At 40.2% G+C, this 22,742-nt stretch overlaps 1 protein-coding gene across 4 annotated transcripts; it reads right to left on the bottom strand.

Annotated features, from left to right (window-relative positions):
• Positions 1-359: 359 nt before the first annotated feature.
• On the bottom strand, positions 360-22,740 carry SPATA18 (spermatogenesis associated 18). Of its 4 annotated transcripts, XM_065060874.1 has the most exons (13): positions 22,468-22,740; positions 19,851-19,956; positions 19,618-19,733; positions 18,910-19,028; positions 16,048-16,143; positions 11,420-11,554; positions 10,524-10,761; positions 9,366-9,524; positions 8,616-8,791; positions 6,677-6,800; positions 6,265-6,339; positions 5,452-5,497; positions 360-4,985 (listed from the first exon to the last, which is right to left on the bottom strand). In XM_065060874.1, the coding sequence occupies exons 1-13, from the start codon at positions 22,549-22,551 to the stop codon at positions 4,978-4,980; spliced, it is 1,482 nt and encodes a 493-aa protein (XP_064916946.1). In that variant the 5' UTR covers positions 22,552-22,740; the 3' UTR covers positions 360-4,977. The 4 variants fall into 4 exon arrangements, with proteins under 4 accessions (XP_064916946.1, XP_064916942.1, XP_064916945.1 ...); XM_065060870.1 differs by lacking the exon at positions 11,420-11,554 and having other exon boundaries at positions 22,468-22,738; XM_065060873.1 differs by lacking the exons at positions 11,420-11,554; positions 16,048-16,143 and having other exon boundaries at positions 22,468-22,736.
• Positions 22,741-22,742: the final 2 nt, after the last annotated feature.

Below are 22,742 nucleotides of genomic sequence, written 5' to 3'. Positions count from 1 at the left end.
GTAAAGCATTACTAATTTTTCCAACTCTCTTCTCTCTGTCCTTCTTTCCCTCCTGATTGCCTGTCCTTGGTGGGAAGGGGGGAGAGGGAGGGGCTGAAGGGGGAAAAGAGGGAGGGGAGTGGGGGTTAACAATGCATCTGCCAGGGTTTTACTGTCACCCCACAATCAAAACCTCGATAGAAAGCTATTTGACATAACTTCATATTCTAATATTTTTTTAAAAGTATAGTATGTTTATGCAATAAACTTCGCATGATTTTTCTAAACTGCAACGTTTTGCATTATTTTTTCATTAACAAAGTACCTGAGAAACACACTTTACCAGAAAATAGACAAAACTTGAAAAATACTTGCCACACTTTAAAAATTTCATTTATTTTTTATTAATTCAAATGAGTCAGCCATAAAAAGTGCAAACTGAATAAAAGTTCATAGGGCAAAATGGTTTATGTGAATAGAGGATGATGCTTCCAAATAGTAAATGTTTGTCTTGTTCATGCTGTTTTGCAGGCACATGTATCATCAACAAAGAGACAGGTTTTCACTGAAGGTCCTGAATGCAGTTTACAAAGGTCGGTGTCATACCTACTTGTGATAGATTATATTTGTCTAATGTAAAAGGCTAAATGCCAGCTACTGTAAAGAGGAGGAATTAGCCTAAAGTGATCTCTCTTGATAAATTCTTTTCTTGTCAAATGAACACCTCTGAATGCAGGCCTAAGTCCTTTAGGAAAAAACAATTTCACAGGAAGCAATACTAATAGCTGACATTGTACTCTACATAGCTGCTCTATACTGACATTGTACTTCCAAGCAGGTGACATTACTTTGATAACGATGCTTTTGCAAGGCGGAAGTGTTGCCTTCTCAAAGCCATAAGAAAGCATAAATACACCACCCACTTCATCTGTGTTCATGCCTTCATCCGCTAACAGTAAAATGACACCAAGTGCTCATAAACAACACAGCTGTATTTCAGCAAGAGCCTGTGACAGATTTGCTTACACGTGTTGTTTTAAACCTTCAAAAACCTGGATACAATGAAACGTACATTTCTTCCGTGTATTTGCTTAGTATGCTGCATGACTAGAAGAAGCACAACACAGTCTTAAAGCTTCAAACATTCGATCTGAACACATGCTAATGTGGCTGCAAGCCATAGCAAACAGATTTTCATTTCTTTAATACAAAGCTAGATTATTTAATACTACAGTAAGAAAATCATTGTGTAGTTAACACCAATCAAAAATGGCTGACAAAGGTTACATAAAGCTGACAGTAATTCTCATGGCACTTCTATGGGATGACAAACTTTTGCAGTACATACATGCAATATAAAAGTGAAGTTAAAAGGCTCAAATCCTGGAGGATGTACAGGCATATCTTTTCCAGTGAGTATTCTGATATTTTTCAGCCTTCACATTTACTTTCTTCAGGCTGTAAAGTATTTTTGCTTTAACTTCCCACCCATCTCCAGAGACTCCTACAAGACTGGATCAGCACCACAGCTCACTGCCAGAAAAATTAGATGGGAGGACTCCACCAGCCTCCTGCTCCCAACTTTCTTTCTCCTGTCAGGATGCTGGGAGAATCTACCAAAGATAATGTCTGAATTTAAATCTTCATCTCGCAGTAGCAAATTTAGCTGAGCCATTTACCCTCAGTATCCACTAGCTCTGCATGAGTCTCTATGTTATTGAGCTGCAAACCTTGAAGACTGAAGCTGTTTTGATGACACTGTACTTTCCCAGAAATGGGGGATAAAACATACACATGTTTAGACTGACTCCAGGACAGCCTTTGAATTGAGATAGATAAAATCAGCCTTCAAAGAGCTGACATGCAGGGAAATTCTCTAGCAATCTCAAAATCCCTCACAAACGTGCTGTTCTGCATGAACACCTTGGCCCAAAGCTGGTGCTTTTTTACATCCTGTGCAGTCTCACTCCATCAGTCCATCTACAAAGAGATTAAATTAGCTCAAAATCTAGCTTTCTTTTTCCTGCTATTAACACTTCGATCATGATCATACTGTTTCAAAAATATCTTGTAACAGAAGCCTTACTGGCTTTTTTTAATTTGTCACTTATTAGAATTTGTCACTTACTAGAATTACCATTTCTGTTTTGCTGTATTTATAAGCGTGGCATTATCCGGGCTTGTGGTTGAGAAAAGAAAAAGGAAAAAAACCCAAATATTACTGAAGATTTTAAAAACTCTTCTTACAGTATTGAGTCATTGATTTCACATTAATGTTCCATTCTTTCATAGGGTCTTACAAGCAAATGCAGAAGTCCCTTTTTATAAGTTATTTTGGATTTGCTGGTTAATTCCATATAATCTTTATTGGTATGCATTGTCTGCACTGTTGTCATGTGGATAAAAAGCAGCACAGGAGCTATTAGTGTGTAACTTGACACCAAAACCAAACTTCTATCTGACCTACAGATTTGATTTGCTATAAATAAGCCGTGCAGGCAAGTAGTACAAAACAGTCTATTCCTAGAGAAAGACTATGGGCTGCAGAGTACAGCTGAGTAGAGTAAGGTTTGTTTAACTAATTGTTTAACTAATTGCTGTGGGCTGACTTCTTATTTTGATGAAAACAGTTTTCTCTGCTCTAAAACATAATGGAAAAAAAAAAAATCCTAGAGCTGCTTTCTCCCTACCAAAACAAGTCACTGGCTGTCATTTCATTAGTTTTTTACTTTGAGACTAACTAGTTCTCTAGGTACCTGCTGGGGGTGTAAGATGAGATGGTCAACCAAGCACCACAAATTTGTCTTTTATGGCCAATTTAGACCTTTGGGAATACTAGTTCCTAGTGCAATCACAGGTGTGTGCAAGTCTGGAACTACCCTGCCTCTCATGCTTGTCAAGAAAAAAACATATTTCCTTGGTGTGGTCTTGGTTTTCTAACAGTTGGTGTGGAACCTTACTTCAACTTAATAAGACAGACATGTCTTGGTCATTATATGCAGAAGACAAACACATGACAGCTAGGGTTTTTTTTTTTTTTTAAAAAAAAAAAAAAAACTATACCTCCCTAGCCCTTGGTAATTAGAAGATTTTGAGAAATTCTTAGTTTTTCTGCTCAAAACCATATTCAAAATATCTAATAGCCTCCTGTTGCCACACAAGTTGCAGGTGCTCACTTTTTCCACAACTGTGGTGGTTTTAGTCATGAGATCAGTGCAGAAATACGCAGGTTTGCTTCAAGCTCAGATCCATAGCTGTGACCAACAAGCAGGCTCTTAGATGAGGAAATATATTGCTTTGCATTTTCTCCTGTGATTTTCTTGGATAACAAAGCACATCACATCGATGCATGTGCCTTTGTGTCCCCTTAGGTCAGTCAGAGTGGCTCTGGGAATAACTCTCTACACACAGAGCCTCATTTTGCTCTTCTCAGTTACTAATGGCCTACTTCCAATGAAAATACATCTGTAGAACTCAAGTCACAGCTGACCCACGGCTCTTGGGGACCAACACTAAAGTCTGCCTGAAATCTGATCCTGTGCCAAAGATCCTTGTGCCAAAGTCTTAAGCCACACAAGAACTAGAGAGAAAGAGCATGGATGTGTCAATCTGCATAAGATCCCTGGAAAAGGATCACAAAATCTGCTCCTGTACCTTAATTTTAAGGACTAAATAGTTTCAGAACCAATAAAAATGTGTGCTCGTGTTATCACAGACGTGCTAATGCAATGCCATGTTCCTGGGTATAGGCTGATTAAGAGAGGAGGCAGAAAGGAATTTTTCCTCCTTCTGATTGTGCCTATTCCACAATTGTGGAGATTAATTTGGGCAATGCTCCACATACCTTTGAAGCATCAGGTATTAACTGGAATGAACCAGTGGAGCTGGTGAATTACTCATCAGCTCCATTACGACAAATCCTGTGTGTCCGTGTAAAAGCACGAGGCCACAAGCAGTCACTTGTGTGGCTTGTATTTAAGGCTGGCCCTACAGATGTGGTTCTGAGAGGAAGACAGTATCAGTTCTCTCAAAAACAAAAATGCTGATATTAAAACAAACATTTACAAAGGGAACAAACTATTTAAAGTGCCAGAATAAAATCTCTTTGGGTTTCTAACTTTTACACTTAAAATATAACAAACACCCACAGTAGGAGCTAACTGGACAGGTTTTTTCACCATGTTCACAAGAATTACCAATCTATCAGTCTGGTGTGGAACTCATTAAAAGCGGTACCAAATAGGCCACTTCAAGCAAGCATTTCAAGCCTACAAATAGTCAGTGGCACACTTTCAAAATACTTCAGTTTCAAACTACAAATTTTTATGATATTCATTTCTAAGTAACAATGAATTTAACAAGGACTATTACTGCCTTGCCAAAGCACACTCCCATGCTTTCATAAGTAAATGGCAATAGAGTCCTGGGGATTGCTGAAGTATTGCTAGTTTATGAACGTTTTGTGCAACTTTTACATTGTAGTTAGAAAAGTCAGTTTGCCACAAGGACGTATTTCAAATCCTGCTGTGTGGGACTGGCACATTCTAAGATTATTGCTGTTTTCTAAAATTGTAAATAAGCACCAATTAACGAAATTGTTTTCAAGTAACAGCTAACCTCAACATTCTGTAATGTTCACCATTTAGGTTATATTAAACATCCTCTAAACTGCATCACTTGGAATCTGTCGAAAACATTCTAGATGCAATAATTTCATCTGCAGGACTACAGCATGCACTACTCAGTGCTCTGCAAAATTTGCCAAATGAGTATGATCCTGTATTGCACACACTTTTTTTTTTTAATCAGAAGGGTTGAATTAGTTTCTAAAATCATAAATAAGCCTTCTATAATTCTAAAAACCACACTGAACACAAACTCCATTTGGAGTGACAGCTGCCATTCACATTATTGCAAGGTTTGAGGTATTCTTGACAGGAAAAGGCACAAGTGAAGTTCTTGGATCCAGATGTAACTGCATCACAGGAGTGTGTTCTGTTAACGCCCTATTGAAGAAAGAGACACATTTCAGTACAACTATTTTTCTCTAAACCTCCAAACTGGCTTGGCTTCAAGATGGGCACACATTCATACTGTGTGAAATCCCTCACCTCACCATCACCACTTAGGTATCTCTGGATTCTGAAAGGCATGGAGCCAACAGGCATGCAGATAACTGTCTCTTGTGTAGGGAAGAAAGCAAGCTTTACTTAATATAAACTGGCCACAATAAAGGCAACCAGCAGGGAGAACTCATGGCAGTGGTCCGAGTAGAGTGAAAAACAAGTTCTTCTCCAAGTCAGAAATTTCAGCCTTTTTCCAGAAAAGAAAGGGGCTACCCATTTTAAAAATAAGACTTGGACAAGTATTTTAGAGGCAAAGACCTTCAGCATGTTATTTTTCTCTTTACTCAGTTGTTCAAGAGCTTAATGTGAAAAACATGAGTCAGTATGAACTAATATGCTCACTCACTTGGGCTTGTGCTCCTCAGTGGTGAAGGACTGCGGCTTCGAGACAACTGCAAGACAAATAGAAAAGGAAACTCAGGTGTGCTAAAGAAATGTACTCAGGAAAGGCACCTGGGGACCCACCAACATTCAGAAAATTTGCACGTGTTACTCTAGCAGTGCAGTTCCACTGCTACAAAGTCAAATTCAACAACTTCCTAGTTTTTCTTTCACACCCTGCATACGCACAAAAGAGTGAGTCTTAACCAAAGCCTGTCACATTTTTAATATTCATATTTTAAGTTGAGGGCACCTATATCAATAATTAAAAATACTGTGTTAGTATACCATACACAGAACTCCGTTAAGGTTTTACATAACTTATTAGTACCACCTCAGTTTTTCCCCTTTTGCCCACCCTACACTGATTTTCTGCTCCTCTGAGGCATTAGAGGGTAAAGTTATATTACTAATTCCAGGAGGCAGGAACCATGTGCTGTGTACGTACTGTCAGATGACAAAAACACTTCCAGGTGACTCAATTAGTTATTCAGAAGGCTAGTGAGGCAAGGGAGAGTAGGGGAAAGCATTCTGAGATTCACAGTTGACACTTCCGAGAACTTAACTATGATCTACTTCTCATACGGTATCTCCACTGATAATTCTACCAGGCAATAACTGTCAGTTCAACTTCACCTCATTCCAGACCCAGCAAAGGCATTTATTCCCAATGTTAAATTGTACGTGTGGCACATGAGCAATTTTTAAAAGGTTGCCTTCATTCTGAGTTTAAAATACTTGATACTGTTTATACTACAAGCATTCAGCTGGGGCTTACGTGGTGGGCTAGAAGAGGACCAGGGCTACTGCTGCGGCTTCGGCCTCTGCTGCTACTTCTACTTCTGCGAGACCACTACAAGAGAAGAGTTTCACAAACCTCTTTTGAGAGAAAGCATTTAACAGATTGGGCAAGCAGATTTCCCATGCTGGAGACAAGGCTTGAGGACGGAGAGTAAACACAGTAAACTGCCTCCTTAGAATAAGCTTTGCTGACAATCATCTGCATAATGAATACATTAAGGCAAATGGAACTGTTCATCCTAAATACAGGATGAGGCACGAAGACCTAACTTATATTTGATATGCATAACTCCAGCTATATGGGGAACAATGAAGAATTTACCTTTTTAAATTTTAAAACAGTGTTTAGATCCTATTACTTCCCTTAATATGTTCCTTAAAGTACATACCAAAGCTCCTCTTTTTGTGACTGCCTCTCCCTTCAAAATTACAACATCTTTTTCCATCAGAGCAGGCCATACATGATAGGCCACCAACAGAGCTGTGAAATCAGAGTCAAAACTACGATAGTACCTGTTGAAACAGAGCACAAGAAATGTCTGCATGTAAGTGCCAAAAGAGAAACATGATGCTTCAAGTTGCGAAAGCTGATAAAAAGCAGAATACTCGTTAGAGCTCATAAGCACATTTCTTGACAATATTTCCATATCACAAAAATAAGTATTAAGTGAACCTGTAAATAAATGCATTTGTAAGACAGACTAAGCAGAATATACTTTCTGCTTACTGAGAGACACTCCAGTAAAGGCATCTCACACTGCAGAAAGCCACTAGACCATATTCTTGCATAACCCACACACAAGGTCCTTGGGCCTACTGACAGATTAAATCTCCTAAGCAGCATTTTGGCAGGAATAGTCATCCCATCTTCCTGAAATAACTTGCTAAAACAAGACCCCTATAGAAGATATTACAGAAATACTCTTTCTCAACTATAAAGTTAAATCCTAGTATCTTAAGAGACATGAGGCAATTTTATTAGCAAGATCTACAGATATTGATAATGAAACAGGGACTTTTTATCTAAGAAAAATTATTTTGAAGGCCTGTATTAACATACCAGATATTTATTACCTCCCTAAGTGTGCAATATTGGCTGAATAATACACGTCTGGTTTTGTGGATTCAAACTCAGAACAAAGAGCAATGCATTAGTAACTTACATACAATAGTCACTTACATAAAACAATGTTGTAAACTGAGGCATGAAGCTCTGCATGGAGGAAGGTATAGGGTATGATGAGGTTTGGCCAGTCCTTTATAGAGTAGCATTATGCACAACTAACAGAGCTATTTTAATTTCTACAAATTTTGCTCCGTCTCTGTGTATCACATCCATATGCTATACATGTAAACATATATATGCCACGTATTTATCTATACAGAGGATAGATGTGCGTATGTCTCCTGCAGAAGCACATATAAGAACATTACGCCTGTTTTTTGAAGACCACACACATAAGTAGGTGGAGAAAGCATCCCAAGCCTACAGCGCAGCATTGCTGCCTTCTGAACTCAGCCAATTTGGGTATCACCCAGCTCACTGCCAGGCTTTGGCAGGATCATTAAGTAGGCACCTATGGCTTTTCACTCTCCTGTTAAAGGACTACTTTTATCTTCTCTGTTTCCCTCCTTGGCTTCTCAAGCTCTTCCCCATCTGGGTTCCATTCTGTTTTAAATTATTATTAGAAACCTCCTTATTGCTGTGGTTTTTCTTGCTCTTGAAAGGCATTTTTTTGGAGCTACCAATCCTGTTAGTTTTCTCAAAGGCACAGAAGTTCCCTGCAATTACCTGCCAGCTAGCAAAGCAACCAGCCCTGACCCTATAGAAAAAAAAAAAACACCAAAAACTATCATATGGTGTGCATTTTTTAAACAAAATTCCCATTTTTAAAAGGCATTTTTCTTTTTGGTCAGCTCTAAACCACAAGAGATAGGGGTGTATTAACATCCATATGTTGTACAGCAGTCACAGCCTGGGGGTCGCAGCACACATGGTGATGATCCTGGAGGCAGAGACTAAGCAGGGAAAAGAAAGCTGATCATCATTTTCCTCTTAAATGACCAGTTAAACATGCTCTGGAGACCAAAGTTTATCCAGAAAATTGCTCTGCTGTTCATTAAAAAAGCTGTTAACACTGGTCTGCATTCTGGCATTTATATACCATCATAGACCTTAATATCAAATTCACTACAAACCAAAAGTATTTTCCCCAAATTAATATTTAGCAATCTCAAACCTTTGTATTAATTAGGAAATAAGTAGACTATACAGCTTGATGGATTTTTCAAACAGTAATAATCTGACTGAAAATAAAGAGTTCTTACTTGGTCTCACTGAAAAGTTCTCCATCAGTACCAAAGGCAATATCAAGAGGAGGAATGAGTGTCTGCATGGAAAAAGCCACACAGCACAACTCTCGAATCAAAGTGCTGATCACAATGAAATCAATTTCTGGTGGAAATGAAATCTTCGGGTTGATGTTCATGGAACGAATTACTTCCTGAAAATAAACACAATTGAGTAATTTGAGCTCATTAACACTTTTATTCATGGGTAGTATGGAAATCCCTCCTAAATACGCCTCTCAGCTTTCTACATTAAAAAACCAAACCAAACCAAAACCAAAACAGCATAAGAAGCTCTCAGCAATGTTGTCTTAGGCTATTCCAGAAAATATTAGCTTCAGAAAGAACACGGTGTTATTTTAGAAATAAAGTATGAGCTACATCATGTGTATCAACCTTAGGAGGGAGATGCAGCTTTTCAGCAGAGCACAGAATTTAAGAAAAATATGAAATTTAGTTTACATTTATTTGATTAGGACAGTTACACTGTATCTTGCAAAAAATATTATTCTGGCAGACAGAGACACTCTAAGCACTGGCAAATAAAACAAGTGGTTACTGGGCCATACCACAATATTATTCTGAAAAAGAAACAGCTACAAGACATAAAATCCATGCAGTAAACATTTTTCCTTCTTCAGGTTACAGTGCATTTCTAGTTTACACACTCTGAATTTATGAGCTACTGAAACAGATCAACATGTCACTTCCTCAATGCCCTTGACTTACATTGACACTGGCTTGAACGTCATACAGATCCTCATGGCGAACTATGTAATCCAGGACAGTGTCTTCAAGTGACTCAGGCCCCGAGTGACCTAGAGACAGAGTGTCTCTCACACGTATTTTGAACTGCCTATAGGCCATCTTAGCCACACTAAAAGACTCCTGCAAACACAAAGAACATCTAGTTAAACCCAGAAGACAGATTAATTTTTTATCAGTTATCTGAGAGGATGAACTTAACCCAGTACTATCATTGTAAGGAGAAGCATAAAATGCTGCTGTAAAAGTGAAAGTTAAAAATAGTACTCATCTGGGCAGACTTCTCTGATTAAATCAAGTGTGATTTATTTGCAGAAGACAGAACTGAAAAGCTTCCCACCTATCTTTCTATTTTTATGTAAGATTCCATCACACACTCACAATCAATGGAATCACATGCAAAGATATTAAGAGCAGAATTCAGTAATATAATTGCATTTCATGTGCACAGCCTATCAGGTCAGACAGGAGCACATCTTGTCTGTTGGGCAGAAAGGCTGAATTAGAGAGTGTAAACTGAATGACAGCTGTGGGAAAAAAACTTCAGTAATTTCAGTGTGCTTGGGGTCAAACACATGAAGAGACACACTGCCTCTCTGGCATAGGTTTGTACTACATCAATTTTATAGCAAAGAAGAATGAAAAATTTCTTCAGATTCCTAGTAAATGTGAGGTATCTAGGTAATTTCAAGGGACCAAATAAAACTATTAATAGAAAAGCACATAGCTACAAGAGGAAAGCATGACATGGAAAGGTTTTTAGCTTTCTAAAATGTAGTATTCCCAAAATAATTCATCTAAATGAGGCAGTGGTGTTTAGTGCAGGAATCATCTACCTTTCAGAGCCATTCATTCTTACGTGCCCCTTTTAGCACCTGTACTGTAGATCGCTGACCCTGTCCTACTGGCGGGACACGACAGTCAGAAAAGGACACTAAACTGAGAATTCAGTGTAAAAGTGTGAGGGGAAGAAGGGGAAATAAAAAGGGAAAAAAGAAGAGAAGTTTTCTTCTCCATATTTCACAGAAATGCTAATTTACGCAAAATTTAATCCAATCCAGCCATAATATTTTATAAAAAAATTTATTCTGGCCTGTAAAACAATACATATACTTTTCTTACCACAGCTGCAATGTATATTATCCTCTGCACCATCTCCATGTCACTGATGTATGTCCTCAAAAGGGTCTCTGCATCCAAGCGTTCTTGAGCATAAATGTCACCAAAGCGAGTTATGAGGCAGGCGCGGCGTGAAGTGTTTGTGCGCCTGGCTCGGCCGGGGGAGCAGCTCCTTGAGGGAAGCAGACTCGATGACTTGATCTCACTGCGCCTTGGGGAAGGAGAACGGCTCCGTGCAAGCCTGTGACAGACATGGAAAGAAGAAAGAGGTCACTTCACCATCCTCAGAAGCTTTTGTCCAGCACGCAGAGTTGTGTTAATTTAATTATTTCCAGGATAAGATGAGACTTTGAGCCGACATTATTAAAGAAGTAAAGCTGCAACTGGTTAATCTAATATGAAGGCATTTGTGTCAATACATTTTATGTGCTAGAGCCTGAACAACAAAATTAAAGTAATTCCTAAAGTGTGTACAGCCAAGCACTTCGTTCTGGGGAAACACATTTTTAACTAGTAATGCTCTGGACATTTGTTCCTCTTTCAGTACCACTGAGGAGTTGTAAAGTGAAACAAGTGAGAATGTAACCAGTTCCAAGATGCAATGGTATAGTATCCAAAGATGACGTAAACAAATAAACTGGCCATCTCTTTTTATACCGTATGGTTGCTTTCAATGTATTTTGTAAAGCTGCTCTCTTTGCTCTTTTGCCAGAAACTTAACATAGCTGCTTGAAATTAAAACATTTGGGCCCTAGGAGAAATCACTGAAGAGTTTATGTTGCTTCATAACAAAGTACAAAAGCCTAGCTTTTGTTTATACTTCAAATGAGGAGAGAATTAATGCTGTCTAACGTGAGCTATTTCTCTGATTCAGTGACTTCCCTGAATAACACCTCTACCTGCTCTGGAGAACAGAATTTTGGGCATCCAGGATAGTAATCTCATCCCGCAGTATTTCGATCTGCTGCTCATAGTCATTCAGACAACCTAACTTCCTCAGGGCATCCTCCTCTTGGGCACGGGAAGTCTTCAGACTTAACCACACAGAATAAAGTCAGTCACAAGACATCCTTCTACCAGTGCAAACCATCTATCAGTTAATCCTCATCATCAAACAAAAAGAACAAAAAAAGAGCAGAAATATTGAGCATGTCCCTTATACTGAAATACAGGGAAATGAAGAGTTTTAAAAAAGCATACTCCAAACCATACTCTTAATTACCCTTTAAAATGTAAAAGTGTGGTGTGGCAGGAGACTGGATACACTACACGTTATGTTACAGGAGAGATCACTGGTTAACATTTGGTGTCCTTGCGTTAGCTCAGATTATGAGGTCTAAGAAAGAAATGGGTTTCTTTCTCATATTTAAGATGCAAACTAAACTAGCTCAGTTCTATTTCCTAGAGTTTAAGACTCTAGGTATTTTCTTGTATCAGGTCCTTGGGTTCTTTTCTTTGCTGGAATATATTAGTCAGTCAAAGGGTATAACCAATGATGTTATTCAAGTAATATAAAAAGCTAAAGATACCTCTTCTGCTCACCCTAGGAGAAGCAATGTTTCTTAAACAGTGGCAGACAACCAGTTAGGCAAGTTTACCTTCTGTCCTTTAATCTTACTTAACATTAGAAAGCATCCCAACACCTGTTTCCCCTCCAAACATAGATATTGCTGTTGCTTTCCATTTTCCAAAAGAAAAAAAAAAAAAAAAGCTTTCTATTCATTTTGGAGGCATTCAGTCTGTCCTTCTTTTTCTTTACTGAAGGACCCTGGCAAGACTTTTCAGGCTCTGAACCACCTATCAATTGACAAGCTTCCCATTCTAATCCTTTAAGCATCGTGCTGACTGAGAGACCACAGATGAGGCCAGCGCATGTGCTAAGAGGAAAGACCAGCCTTCTAACCTGGGCAGGGAAAGCTGCAGATACTATTACAATCCTACAATCCCGTGGACATCCTTAGTCAGCTCCTCCAGCAGGGACTTCTAGCAGAACAGCAATAAAAGAGGGCTAAAGAATTCTAATACAAAGAACAACCGCAAACGGAAAGTAGATTTGGGAAGACGAGTTCTAGAGATGAGGAAGAATCATTATGTACCAAAGAAAAAGCTTTCCTTAAATTGCCATGATAGACAATGCAGACAGAGCATGCAGTGTTAGTAACTATCCAACAGAAAGGATAAATAAAAATACTTCTCTTTTATTTTCTTTTTGCTATTTACCCCTATTCATGTGGGGAGTTTTCAGACAGTTTTAAAGCAATTTTTGATGGTCTTTATCTCACTGCTCTGAGATCCACAAAGCTTCCATCTTTTCAGCATGACAACAGACAATGATTACAAATACAAACAGATGCTTAATTATAGGTCTACCTTAATCAGGAGAGGGGAAAACAACAACAACAACACACACGCACACAAGAAAAAGAAAAACAGGAAAGCCTATGACTGACTTAAACCAGCAAAAATACCTGCATCTTACATTGTTCATCATAAGTCATATGGTAAGGCACAAACAACAAAAGCCACCACTGAAAACAAATGTTTCTTTCTTTGGAAGAAAAACTAAATACCAAAAGTAAAAAAACAACTTTAGGACAGACACATTTATGAATTACCAATGCTGACTTTCGTAAGCCTTAACACTAATCCTTTCTATGTTAATTAAATATATGCAGTATTCAGAGTTTCCCCTGTTTCATTGTTCATTCACTCTACTGCTAAATATTAATCTGAAATTATGAGAGTATTTTCACTTTTCTGTTAAAGACATGTAGATGCTAAAAAATAAACTGGAACAAAAAAGACAAAATATAGTTCTTAGAAAAATCAGAAGAGTTTTCATAACCCACTTTTATTTTAAGGCTATAACTAGTGTTTTAAATGCCGCCATCTCACCATTTAAAAATAATATAGGCTTCTTCAGCCAGTGTCCCAGGAGAAAATAACAACAGCCTTGAGAATTTGTGTGAAGTTTCTGCTTAATGCTGTTTAGGTAATGAAGCCCACTGCTACACTCCAGTTTCAAACAATTCATTACCGATAAAGTCCATCACAGTTCTTGGGCTAAGCCTGATTCATTCAGTCAGACTGCCTTGAAATTCAAGGCAAGAGCAACTCCACCTATGTGATTTTTGGCCACATGCCTGATTAACCTATTTTTAGGAGCCCCCTGGAACAGCGACACTACAAGGTCTTCAGGCAGCTAATTCAAGCTCCCATATTGGCTGTTATCAATTACAACCATGTTTATCAAAATTTCTTCCTGCCATTCTATATAATAGGTCCTCTACAGGAGATAAAGAAAGAAAGTCCTCTTGGCCTCATTTACTTCCAAGTGAGTTGTCTGACTTGCTCAAGTTCAACCAGACCTTGGCCCAAGTCTAAGCACCCTAGTAATAAGCTTCCATTTGTAACCATGCTAATAGGATTTTGTTCAGTCTGCATATAACAGCTTTTAATGCACAATTTTTGTCCTTCCCTGAATAACTTCCAATATTTTTGAATGTTGAACATTATTCATTTAAAAAAATGTGTATTTTCCTTCATAATTCTACAGGAAATAGCTAAATCCTGTTAAAATTAATATATTGATATAACAAAAGCATCTACTGGCTATAGAGGTTAACTATACTGAGTCTAGACCACATTTGCTCTAACAGCCCAGCAGACCAAGATGTCTAACAAAACATTTTTTAATTTAAGTATGCAAGAGAGGCAAACAGACTGTAGATAAGAGGAATGAGATCACCAGCTATTCCAAAAGTCTCAAAAACCAAGTTTACAGACAAAAGTGCGAAAGGCATTCCTGGCAAACTGTATCTTAGGGATACAGTTTATTTTTAAATAAATCCATCCCTAAGTGTCACAGATCTGTCCTGACCTCACTTTCTCTACTTTTAGCAGGATTCTGGTTTTGACAGGCAGGTGAAGACTAGGCAAATCTGATTTCACCCAACTAAAAGGATTCAAATTTTCAAAATATAATTCACAGAATATGAAAAGTAGCACATTTGATCAAATCAAAAGTTGACTACCCAGGCAGAATATGCAAATGTACAGTATCAACTAAACTGTGAGCAAACATGAACCATAAGTATGTAGAAATTATGGAATTTCTGAATTCATGGGAAGATAGGAATGTTTTGTTCTTCTCAGTAGTACAAATGGCAATGTGAGTTTCTGTCCAGTCTACATATGGGAACCTACATATGGGAACTGTGAGATCCTTTATCCCCTACTAATAATTCTAATCAGGAAGGCAGCAGTCAGGTTATATCTAAGAATCAAGAAGTTATAAGAGCTACTTTTCACTCAACAAATCCAAAGACCCCATTTTATAAGAATATGAGTTTGTACCCCAGGTAGTCATCCAAAAAATTAAAATCCAAGTGATCAACCCTTGCTAGGAAAACCCATGGATGAAATCTGACAACACTATCATTCACAGATGAACATGTGAGATTCAATCTGATCCTGAAGTAGAAACTCTAATGGCCTGAGGTGTTTTCATTTGCTCATCTTTATCAGGAGTAGTTCATCCTCTCAGTTACCCTAAAAGGAAAGATAAACTCATGTACAGTTACATCCTTTCCTGCAGTGAAGCAGCAAAGTCAAATTCCCTCCATTTTTGAAAGCAGCAATGTTATTTTTCTGAAACTCTGCAAGCATTTATTTAACAAGTATGATTTGTTAAATTTCCATGGTTGAAATGTCAGTTATCAAAAGAATTCACATGCTGTTGGAATTAATTTCAACTATATTTGTATTCTTTTCTGGTAGTGTAACACACAAAAACCCAAACAAAACAAATAGAAGAGACATAGACCACATTTCATAACAGTGAAGAACTATTACTGCTTCTGGAAATGTCTGTAGGTCAAGCCACATAAGGAAAATATAATAGTTTTAAGGACCGCTGTATTGAAACTGAAAGGTTAGATCCCTCAGTTTCACCCTTACTGATCCAGATTAACTTCTCAGATGTGACCAACACACTTAGAAAATAAAAAAAAATAACAAAATTTAAACCAGAAACACTGACATTGCCAATAGCCATTGCTTCTGTGCAGACAGACAAAAGGATTTGGCTAAATGATCTAAAAGAAAAAGCCATGTGAAGAACTTAAGAGAGACTGACTGAAGTGTCTTTTGTTTAAGACACAGACAACTTCCAAGAGCACGATAGCAAATTGCAAACAACAGTTTCCAGCTATATTCAGAGTATGGTTCTCTCCTACTTAACTTCACATACAAAATTCTTATGCTATCAAGCTGCTAGTTTCAAAGTAATCCTCCCTCTGTCCTAAAGAAAAAGGACAGAAGTCCAGCCATAAGGGTTCTTCTCACATGGATCTACTTATGCTAATTGTCTTTATATAACACCAAGAAATAAAGCCACAGGATGTTAAGGAGCTAGACTTATTTTTTGCTACAGCATAGGACAATGCAGAATAAACAGAACCCGCTCAGGTAAATGACAGACTGTGTCTCTTCTGCCACAAATACCCCAAGATCCAATTTTTCTTACACTGCTTTTAGCTGAACAATTTCATCTTCTGCTGCCAAAGCAGTAGTGATTGATTTGGTCTTTGTGTCTTCAAGAGCCAACTGGGTTTTTGCCAGACTGCAAGAAAAATTAATAACCTTCATGGTAAAGGCAGAGATTCTACAGAGAATTTAATATGACAAACTGACTGTTTAAGCAGACCAAGTCCACACCAATTTAACGTATGAGAACAATCACAGTGGGCTTTGCGCAGACTATCAGCACACAAATAGCTTATAAAAAGTCATATCTGATTACGCAATAACAAAATTATCTTGCTATGACCCACTATTTACATTAAGACTCAATTGCAGTTTCTCCATCAATTTCAACAATTTACAGTGCTGAAACTTTCATGCATTACTTCATCTCTGCTTGAATTACCTCTTCCCAACCCTCCACCTTCCAGACTTCTGCCTTGCAAACCACAGCCAATACTGCTGACCCGACCACACAGAGAAATGCAACCCACAAAACTGTACAAAAGCTTTACCACTGATTTCCCACTTCTCACAGATCACCCAGAATGACTTTTTCTTGTACTGCAAACTGCCACACACACACTCCACTCTGTATTAGTGATTAACTTTCCTTGTACTTCTCACACTTTTCTCCATCTCATCAAATAATCTCTTTCTATTCAAACAGGAGCATGGAATGAAATCTCTCACCCCTAAATCAACCTTTACTTATATCTGAACTACAGAATGGCTGAGGCTGAAAGGGACCTTGGGAGGTCATCTGGTCCAACCCCCTGCTCAAGCAGAGCCACCCAGAGCTGGTTGCCCAGAACCATGTCCAGATAGCTTTTGAATATCTTCAAGGATTAAGACTTTACAACCTCCTTGGCCAACCTGTGCTAGTGCTCAGCCATCCTCACAGTAAAAAAGTGTTTCCTGGTGTTCAGAGGGAACCTCCTGTGTTCCAGTTTGTGTGCATTGCCTCTGGTCTGGTCGCTGGGCACTGCTGGAAATAGTCTGGCTCTTTCTCCTTTACACCCTTCCTTCAGGTATATACATTAATAAGATCCACCAATCTCACATGTCTTCTGTATAGTTAGAAATATCAACAGAAAACAGCTCGTTTGCTTATTCTTTTTGTCCTCTTATCTTCTTTTCAGGGGGATGCTGCACTGATCTTTAATTTGGGGTTGACCGAGAGATTTTTTTTCATAGCAAAAAACTGGAATGCCTGCATTCATCCAAGATGAGAAATGAAAGATATTAATATGCATTGGTGAACACGGGAAGAGCAACTGATGTCATCTCCCTTGCCTTCTGTAAGGCCTTTGCCATGGTCCCACACACCATTCTCCTCTCTAAGTAGGAGAGATAAGGATTTGATGGATGCACAAGGAATTGGCTGGATGGCCACATCCAAAGAGTTGCAGTCAACAGCTCAATTTCCAAATGGAGATCCATGACAAGCAGTGTCCCTCAGGGGTCTGTGTTGGGACTGGTACTGTTCAATATTAGTGACACTGACAGCAGGATCAAGCACACCCTCAGCAAGTTTGTGGATGACACCAAGCTGACTGGTGCAATTGATACTCTTGAGGGAATAGATGTCACCCAGAGGGACACTGACAGGCTTGAGGAGTGGGCCCATGTGAATCTCAAAGTTCAACAAGGCCAAATGCAAGGTGATGCACCTGGGTCAGGGCAACTACCAGTATCAGTACAGACTGCAGAGAAAAATGGATTAAGAGCAGCCCTGTGGAGAAGGACGTGGAGAAAGCGGTAGATGAAAAACTAGAAATGAGCTGGCAATGTGCGTTCAGAGCCCAAAAAGCCAACCATATCATGGGCTGCATAAAAAGAAGCATGGCCAGCAGGTCAAGGGAGGGCACTCTCCCCTTCTACTCCCCTTTCATGATACCCCACTGGGAGCACTGCATTCAGCTCTGGGGCCCCCAATACAAGACACGCAGGAACCTGTTAGAGCAGGTCCAGAGGAGGGCCACAAAAACAATCAGTGTTGCAACACTTCTCTCAGCCATTCTTCACAGAAGACTTGGAGAAGAGCCTGGAGAATGCTTCAGAGAGACTTTATTGAGGCCTTTCAATACTTAAAGGGGGCTTATAAGAAATATGGAGAGAGAGACTTCACTTCTTACCCCTATCCTAGTGACAGGACAATTTCTGTGAAATTTCTATGAAAACAGCAGATATCAGCAAGATCAGGATACACGATGAAATATTCTGTTGACCCTCTTTCCTCTAATCTAGCTAATACAGTTTGCAGTTCTGAGAACTTTATATTCCTGATATCACTTAGTATAATAAATTGAGAACACAGCACTCCACAAAATGTGTTTTATGCAACTGGACAAAAATTGCTTAGTTCTAGTCACCTATTTGAAAATCTGTCTCTTCCTCCATCTTACCACAGTGGGGTTTGACCTTAGATGTTCACATGATTACATACCATAACTAATTATGACACGTTGCAGATCCTTCGATAGGTGTTGCACTATAGCTACTCAACAGATTTTTATCAAGGTTTGCTCAGCAGTCAACAACTCATTGACTATAATTCCACTGGGATGGTCATGCACTGTAGAAAACCCTTTTGTGTAGAATACTGGCACGTTTCCCAACTCCCCTGCCAGAAGCAAAACCTACCAAGTCAATTCATGAATGTGGGTGTGACTGCATCATTTGTACCCCACTTTGGACACACACAGACAATACAGAGCCTAGATGTATTTTGAATCTCTGCTTTTAAGCCAGAAATGAAACATTTTACAAATCTCCATCAGTATTTAGATGTTAAGAAAAACAAACAGCTTACTGAAAAAAAATTAAAAACCCAAAGAAAAATGATCACAATTAATTCCCCTACTCTTGTTGCACATTGCTGAGCTGTAGACGAGTTGAAGTCAGTTCTTCCTGCAGCTCTTGTAGTTGAAACGTCTGATTGCTGGCCAGCTCTCTCAGCTGCCTCTCTTTCTCAACTGAATCCTACAATGAAACACAAAAATCACACTGCTTGAATGCGGTATCATGATGGACATGAGAACTTTTCTCTTCCCCCCTTCTGGTGATATTATAACGCTCAGACACTAAACAAAAGTTGTTTTCTTCAAAAAAACAAAAGGAGTTCACAGATAAATGCATAGGGTTTATACAGACCTTCAGCTTACACATGTATTTTCACAGTGGCAGGTTTTTACTAATAGAGATACGGTATAAATACTTCTGTGATGTCTTTGCAAAGGTAAATGTAGCATAATTCTTTTCCTAGAAAAGGAAGGCAGTAGAAGAACATAGCTCCTCTTACGAAGCAAATTCCTCCATATTGTCACTCACTGTGAAACAGCATAAGCCCTAGAAGGCCAAAAGTAACTTCAATGACCTCTTTGATTTCCCTTTCAAAGGAAATGTAAGATGAGACAGAGAAATAGCATAGTTGTCTCCATGAGCAACTAAGGACATATGTCACTACGCAAAATCGGGGAGGGAGGCTATTATTAACAGAACGTTGTTAAGAGTTCTCCTGTAGGTATAAATTCACACAGTCCTGTTTCCTTAAAAGAAATCTACTACATACATGAGTGAGAGAGAGGCTGTCTTCAAAGTGCCTTCCTGAAGTAGCACAGGAAAAACAGGTCCCTAGCCATGGCAGAAGACGAGTTTTTATTGTTTCCACACCTGCATAATGCCCACCTAAAAAAAAAAAAATACATACATTAAGAAACTGTGAGAACACTTAGAGAAACAGCCAGAGCTTGAAAAGATGACACTTGTGAAATGTGTTACTAGTAAGACAAGGCACTGATTTACCTTCTCTAGATGTTTCATTGAGGATTGTGAAGAGCTGCCCTTGAATCTGAGAGTTCAATTCTATTATTTCACAGCATCGGTTGAGATTCTGATCACAGGAATTAATCTGTAAATTAATGCGTATTAATAAATCTGACTGGGCTTTCCTACTTAAAATTATTCCTGTTATGATCATGACTTTTTTTTTTTTCCTATAATTACAACTTCACAATCTTTTCTTACTGCATCCACTAGAATACTCATCTTTAAAAGGTTCACATTGTTAACAGGCAAACAAACACCAGGACTTATATCACCCAGTTAATTCACTAGGTGAGAAAACTTACTCCTTTTCCCACCCATAAAGATACAGCCACAAATATCTCTAAAAGAGGAATAATAAAAATTGTGAATCTGTGTTAAAATCTTTCAACACAGAGTTTTTAAAATAATAAGATGGGAGATTGGATGAAAAAAACATATTAGTCTAAAATCTGATTTTCCGTATTAGCTGAAATACTACCTATAAGGCTATTATCCAGTTTTGTCAACAGCCACATGAAGCCTCCACACAATTTTTTTTTCAATTTTTAAGAGCTACCAACTAAAACAAATACAACTGAAGAATGGACAAAGTCCAGCATCATGCCTAGATAACAACAGAACAGCAAAACAACACCACTGTCAGCAAATGTAATTCTGAAAAGGAGTTGACAGGGTTAGTCTGTCCAGAATGCTACTGCACCTGCCAGGAGAACACATAATTTGTACCTGCTTCCTTAATCTTTATCCATAACCTGTGTCTCATCTCCAACATAGATCACCCTCTAGGCCTTCGGGCTTTAATGGCTCCATATGGTTTTCACAAGCTTCCAAGAGAGCTAAAACTCCCAACCATGCTCCTGTTAGCTTGCATTTTGATTGCTGCAACATGCTTTCCCCTGGCCTCAAGGAGCAGAGTCTCACCCTGTTAACCTCCACCAGAACACCACTGCAAAGCGCATTTTTCCAGCTCATTGCACCGACATAACACCCATGGTGCTTCCATCTGCCAGCTCCTCCTTTTCTGCAATGGCAGCCTGAAATTGCTCTCATCTTCTTTCCCAAGACCTCAGACACTACCTCATTTATTTAGGGGAGTTCAGCTCTCACTATTGCTCAGGCCTCCCCAGTTCTACCTCCACCACCCATCTGCAAGATCTTTAAACACACGCCTCTGTTCTTCCTCCTCTGGTGTCCTGCACTCTGTGGTCACTTTACCAGCTGCTCTCAAACTCCTCCTCAAAACTGCCCTTTGCATGGCAAAGGTCTTGCAGAGAGTTACACTGAATATGCTGTAACTCCTGCATACCATGAACTGACTTCCTTTGAAAAGGCTGCATCTCTGCTCAGCACCTTTTCTCAGCAACCATAGAACACAGTAGATGGTTACAGGCTCATGGATAAGAAGATTATTAGGGGCCTACAGCACATTTCTCATGAGGAGAGATTGAGTAAGTTGGTTCTGTTCAGCTTGGAGAAGAGAAGGCTGAGCGGGGATCTCATCAATGTTTATAAATATCTCAAGGGTGAATGTCAAGATGATGGGACCAGACTCTTGTCACTGGTGCCAAATGATAGGATGAGGGGCAACAGGCACAGACTGAAGCACAGGAGGTTCCATCTGAATATGAGGAGAAATTTATTTGGAGGGTGACAGAACACTGGAACAGGCTGCCCAGAGAGGTTGTGGAGTCTCCTTCTCTGGAGACATTCAAGACCCACCTGGACACATTCCTGTGCGATCTGCTCTGGGTGATCCTGCTTTAGCAGGTGGGTTGGAATAGATGATCTCCAGAGGTCTCATCTTTCCCTAATTTTACACCTTCTCTCTTGCTTCTGCTGTTTTGCCTCCTCAGTCTTCTGTTACCTCTTACTCCTCCATGCAGCCTATTACATCCACCTGCAGCCTTCTCCCTGGCCATACCCAAAATTCTCTCCTCACACCTGTGTCCCCCCTTCCGCAGCCCCTCTGCAGCAGTGCTGTCTTGCAGCCACCTCTCGGCTCCCTCAGGTTTCCCACCTAGAAGAGCCAGGAGACTGGGTGAGCCCATTCTCACTTCCAACATCCTTTTTCCTCATGTTTTCCTGACTGCTCCCAGGCCACAGGAGATTCCTTCAGAGCAGACCCTCACCCACGGTCCTTCCATCTGCTGGTCTTTTACCACAAAACTCTTTTCTAGTCCAGACTTAGTCATTACAGCTCAAATATCACTTTTAACCTCCACTCCCGGCTTTCAGAGAACGTTGTCGCTGGCAAAGAAAGAAAACAGCTGAAGCTGCGGCTGCTACAGGCACTGGGTGTTAACATCGCCGTAGCTGGGTGCACGAGTGGGCCAAACATCCCTTTTGGATCCCAAGCGGCGGCCGCTCCCCGCGGCCAGGACTGCGGAGCTGCGGGTTTGGGTTACTCCCGAGAGCCGGTGTGGCCGCCACCACTCCGCGTCCCGCCGTCACCGCGGAAACCGCCGCCCGGCCCGGACACCGCGGCAACGGCGCCGCTGGGGCGGCCTCCCCGCGCCGAGGGCCCGCGGGGGAGGCGGGCTGGCCCGTGCAGCCCCCGGCAGACGCGGATCCCCCTGCCGGGGCCGCGGCCCACCTCGTAGTCCCGGTACCAGCTCTCCAGCTTCTCCTGCAGCGCCCGGCAGCTCTCCGCGCACACCAGCCTCCTCAAGCTGTCCATGGCCACGGCCAGCTGTCAGTCCGCTCCCGGGGTTGGGATGGGATGAGCTGGGCTGCGTTGGTCCCCCGGGAGCCCCCGCGGGCGGGCGGCGCGGAGCTGGTACCGCCGCCCCGACCCCGCTGCTCTGGGCGGCGCCGCGTTCGCGCCGCCTTTATAGTGGCGATTGTAACGTGGGCCGGGCCCGGCGCGGC

Source organism: Columba livia, chromosome 4 (genome assembly GCF_036013475.1).
Source record: "Columba livia isolate bColLiv1 breed racing homer chromosome 4, bColLiv1.pat.W.v2, whole genome shotgun sequence".
Classification (NCBI taxonomy): Eukaryota; Metazoa; Chordata; class Aves; order Columbiformes; family Columbidae; genus Columba; species Columba livia.
The sequence above is the reverse complement of the archived record's forward strand: the minus strand, read 5'-3'. Positions and strand labels throughout refer to the sequence as shown.

What these genes read in the sequence shown, in the direction of transcription:
- SPATA18 (XM_065060874.1), bottom strand. Translation starts at nt 22,551, where the DNA reads ATGGACAGCTTGAGGAGGCTGGTGTGCGCGGAGAGCTGCCGGGCGCTG. An exon ending in ACAGCCTCTCTCTCACTCAT is followed by an intron (nt 19,029 to 19,617) that starts GTATGTAGTAGA and finishes GTTTCATTGTAG; the next exon opens with GATTCAGTTGAGAAAGAGAG. An exon ending in TAATATACATTGCAGCTGTG is followed by an intron (nt 9,525 to 10,523) that starts GTAAGAAAAGTA and finishes TTGTGTTTGCAG; the next exon opens with GAGTCTTTTAGTGTGGCTAA.